We start from the raw sequence: 3,955 nt of genomic DNA, 5'->3' as shown, positions 1-3,955 counted from the left end.
TAATATTATTTATTTATTTATCTATCTCTTTATTTATCTATGAATTTATTTATTTATGTGCCAAGTTCCCATAATTTATTGCGGCTGTTACATGTGTTGAACAACACTAATGCTAACCCCATCACCATAATTATGCAGATAATCTTCTTCGCCCTCTAGAAATCCTATCGCGTACGCACTTGACAAGAACGCACGTCGCTACAGAGACGTCGCTTCTGCAGCAGAATGTCGTACGAGTCATGTGCGCGGGGACGCCTGTCGCCACCACTGCATCATTGCACCTGAATACCGCATCGATGATGACCTCACGTTCATCTTAATTACTTTAAACAGGGAACCACGGGACGCCGCGGGCACAGAACCTACTACGATCGCCTTTGTCTCCGCCTCCTCCTCCTGCTCCGCCTCCGCCGCCGCCGCCACCGTCGCAGCAGCGTCGACGCAGAGCAGCGGCGTTGAGAACTCTGCAGATGACGAAGCCGTCCCGCTGGCAGCGGCTAGCAAGTCCGACTCACGTGACAGCGGCAACTTCAACCGCGACATCGACGAAAACGAACTGCAATCGAGCGGCCGGATAATCGTAGAGGAAACGGAAACGGAAACGGAAACGGCAAAAGACACTGAGGGACGCGCCGAAATCGACGCACCCTCTGCGGACGCCGCTAGAACGGATGCCTGCAACCACGACGACCACGTGACGGCGCGGAAGGCGATGCACACGCCCGTCTATTTCGGAGAAGAGCCGCAGGAGGCGGGGCAGTCGCTGAAAACTGTCTACTTCCGAGAGCCGGTGACGTCGTCGACTGCAGGCAGCATCAGCATCGAGATGGCGCGCATGAGCAGCGATACGAGCATCTCTAACGTCGAAGTGAGCCAGAAGACCAACTCGTGGCACGCCGATAACGACTGATGCGAGCCGCGCAGCGCCATCTATCGGCAAAGCACGCCGAGAATTCACGCTGCACGTATGAAGCGTATCACCCTCGTATATATATATATATATATATATATATATGGTATACACGGTTGGGGCTGCGACGATGCACCAAAGACCCGTGCGGGGTTTATATATCTGTCGCGATGGTGTGAGAGCGAATACGTGCAGGGGACGTATGATTGGTTGCACAGCACAGCACCGCTTGCTCTCCCGGCTCACTGTGTCCGTGTGAGAGCATGTTGTGCTATGCTGGTTGAAACGGTCAAATATGTTAGTTGCATGGTCTTTATGTATAGTACGTATTTAGTTTGACTGTATGTACTTCAGTGAGCCCACTGCTTTTGGAATGACATAAAAATGTTCAGAATTGATAATAGAAAATGTGGAGCGATAGAGAGAGAGAAGTTGAATAGACAGGGCGAAAGCGAGAGAGAGAGAGGGGGGGGGAGGAGAAGAAGAGAGAGAGAGAGGGAGAGAGAGAGAGAGAGAGAGAGAGAGAGAGGGAGAGAGAGCGTGCTTTGTGAATGGTTAGTTAATAACCAATTTCAATCGTGAATTCAAACTCCTGGTATGTCACCATTTTTATCACAATATATGATAATTCGGAATATTATTACAATAATTATGTTGCTAATGATCAGAATAATGTAATGGTTGTAATGTAGTAATGTATGTAAATAGCTAAGCAAATTGAAACCTATTTCGTTTAAATACAAGATAGGTGTTGTGAATGGCATTTTGGTAATGGAAATTGATAGGGCAAGTGCGCGCACTAACGCAGCGAAACGGCCGTGACGTCACGGCAAAGCTGTCAACGTTTCCCTTGAAGAACAAACCCCGTATATATAAAAAAAAAAAACATTTCAGTGCTCATCAAAAGCGAAGCAGTTGAAATAACCAGGTTTTATTCCGAAAATATCTGCTGTATTGCTTATCTCACGGTATCTCTAGTAATCTAAGTACGTGAAACACGTGATCTTTAATAACGCATCGAACTGCGAAATAACACCAACTAACCTGAATTAAATGACATTATAGCATTATGGCATTATGGCTATGATATAATCAGGAGTAAGATAATATAGGATCCTATAGGATCCTATATTATCTTACTCTTGATATAATCGATATAGTGTATTCGTAAAGATTGACGGCATTTTCATGTTCTTATCAGCAAGGAAGAGGCGATAGTGAAACCACAAGACCCAGCAACGAGGGTGCGGGTTTTTACGCAATTAGCGTGGTGTAAATATGTAGCATTTTAAAGATGTGATTGTGTATCGATGGTATGTGATAATTGTTGGTTGGCGACAGGCCTTGTGAATATATATAGTACAGAATATGTGAGTATGTGCGAAATTTGCCACAACCTATTATGTTCTAGCAAAGTTTTTGTTTAACTATGTTACGAATTGTTAACTAAGCTAGCCAATATATATATATATATATATATAGGTATTAGTCTCAACTGGTTATTATTAATTAGGGATTATGTACCGCATGTCTTTACTGGAGATATTCCATTCAGTGTAGCTGCAGCTTTACAAACAGCGATTTTGTGAGTGAATCCGAGATAAGTAGGCCTATATATATTTCTCGCGAGTCAAATACTGCATTTCGAATTTCACAAACGCGAATGTGTATTAGTTGCTTTTGAAATACGTGGCACCGTATTAAATTTATTTATTTATTTATTGATGTATATACATGTGTCTGTTTATATCAGAGGCCAGAAATTGTCCGTTCATCGGCTTATTATTGCTGCCTATTGATCAAGGGACTCTTCGTTAGATCTGTATGATTGTATATATGCTTGCACGATGCACGTGTTACAGTTAGCAGGGTTCGTCTAATATCGTGTTCACCGAAGCGTTTCACTCTGAAGCGTCTCATCTGTGATTGCTGCCGCGTTTGGGGTCGTCTGTGGTCGAGGTAGAGGGAGCCATTTAGCAATGTCGCGCTCGCCGTGGCTGTGAATCCGGCCAGGGCGAAGACTACGCTCACGTCTCCTATGTGTTCCATGAGAACACCTATAGAAACACGAAGACTAATCCTAAGATGCAAGGCATGAATAGATTGGTGCAATATAGGCCTAGCGGGTGCAACCAGACGGATATGAACTATTGTTTTCAGAGCCTCACATCAATTAATACTGGCGTCTCTTTTAGTAGGAACAATAATATATTCACCTGGTGAATTGAGCCAGAGCGAGAGCGCCATCGGTCGTAGAGTTTGGCCCTGCTGCTTGCCGTGCAACACGCATAACGTAAGCATGACGCTGTTCTGAATGCCATCGGCGAGATGCTGAAAGCAGAAGACGCCGAAGCTCAACATCGATCGGCATCACCAGGCGACGCTTCCTGTCTCTCAGCTCGTCGAGCGCAGTTTCCTTGCTGCTTTCGGTATGCGCCGGAAGAGGGCTCGCGCTGCCACAGATTGGAGATATACGGCGCCTAGAACGATCAGCGTTCCGTGCCAGGTGGGAATCTCTACGATCCCCACCCACAGTATGGGTCCAATGATCCAATCAGACTGCCAAGTGCTGAGGATGCAGATATCAGCTCGGTAGCCAGTGATCGTCTCTTATCGAAACAGAGTCCGGTAATGAGAATCGTCGATATGGTCATCATGCCTTTTCCCATGCCTGTCAATTAATGATAAGATTCTACCGTCATTACGTCATCGCTTGTTTAGCCATGTGGAGCCCACGCATGCGCAGCAAGTCTTCGTTGACGTAGACCACTCTGTCTGATCTCGTAACTTCTATTTTTAACTTGAAGTCAACAAATGGATCTAATTTTTTAGTTCAAATGCTCTCTAAACGATAATAAAGACTTCTGCGTGGAAATCCAAGTAGAAGTTCAAAACAGTGCAGAAACAGTGCGGGATAATACGCGTAATCGTTCTCGTTCTTATATCTTCCGATTGTCTTCACTTGAAATCACCCGCAAGTTAGCGTATAGTGAGCCCGAGACATTACTGTAACCTAAACAGCGAAATTGTCGTTGTTCAACAACG

At 45.1% G+C, this 3,955-nt stretch overlaps 1 protein-coding gene across 1 annotated transcript in view; it reads left to right on the top strand.

Annotated features, from left to right (window-relative positions):
- The window catches only part of LOC106810462 (retinal guanylyl cyclase 2-like), a 46,019-nt gene extending 45,042 nt beyond the window's left edge, over positions 1-977 (top strand). The window contains 1 exon segment of the mRNA XM_014813838.1: positions 334-977. Coding sequence (XP_014669324.1) covers positions 334-910 — 577 coding nt within the window. The 3' untranslated portion in view covers positions 911-977.
- Positions 978-3,955: the final 2,978 nt, after the last annotated feature.

The sequence above is a fragment of the Priapulus caudatus genome, unplaced genomic scaffold (assembly GCF_000485595.1).
Source record: "Priapulus caudatus unplaced genomic scaffold, Priapulus_caudatus-5.0.1 Scaffold443, whole genome shotgun sequence".
NCBI lineage: Eukaryota > Metazoa > Priapulida > Priapulimorpha > Priapulimorphida > Priapulidae > Priapulus > Priapulus caudatus.
This window is presented reverse-complemented; position numbering and strand designations above follow the sequence as displayed.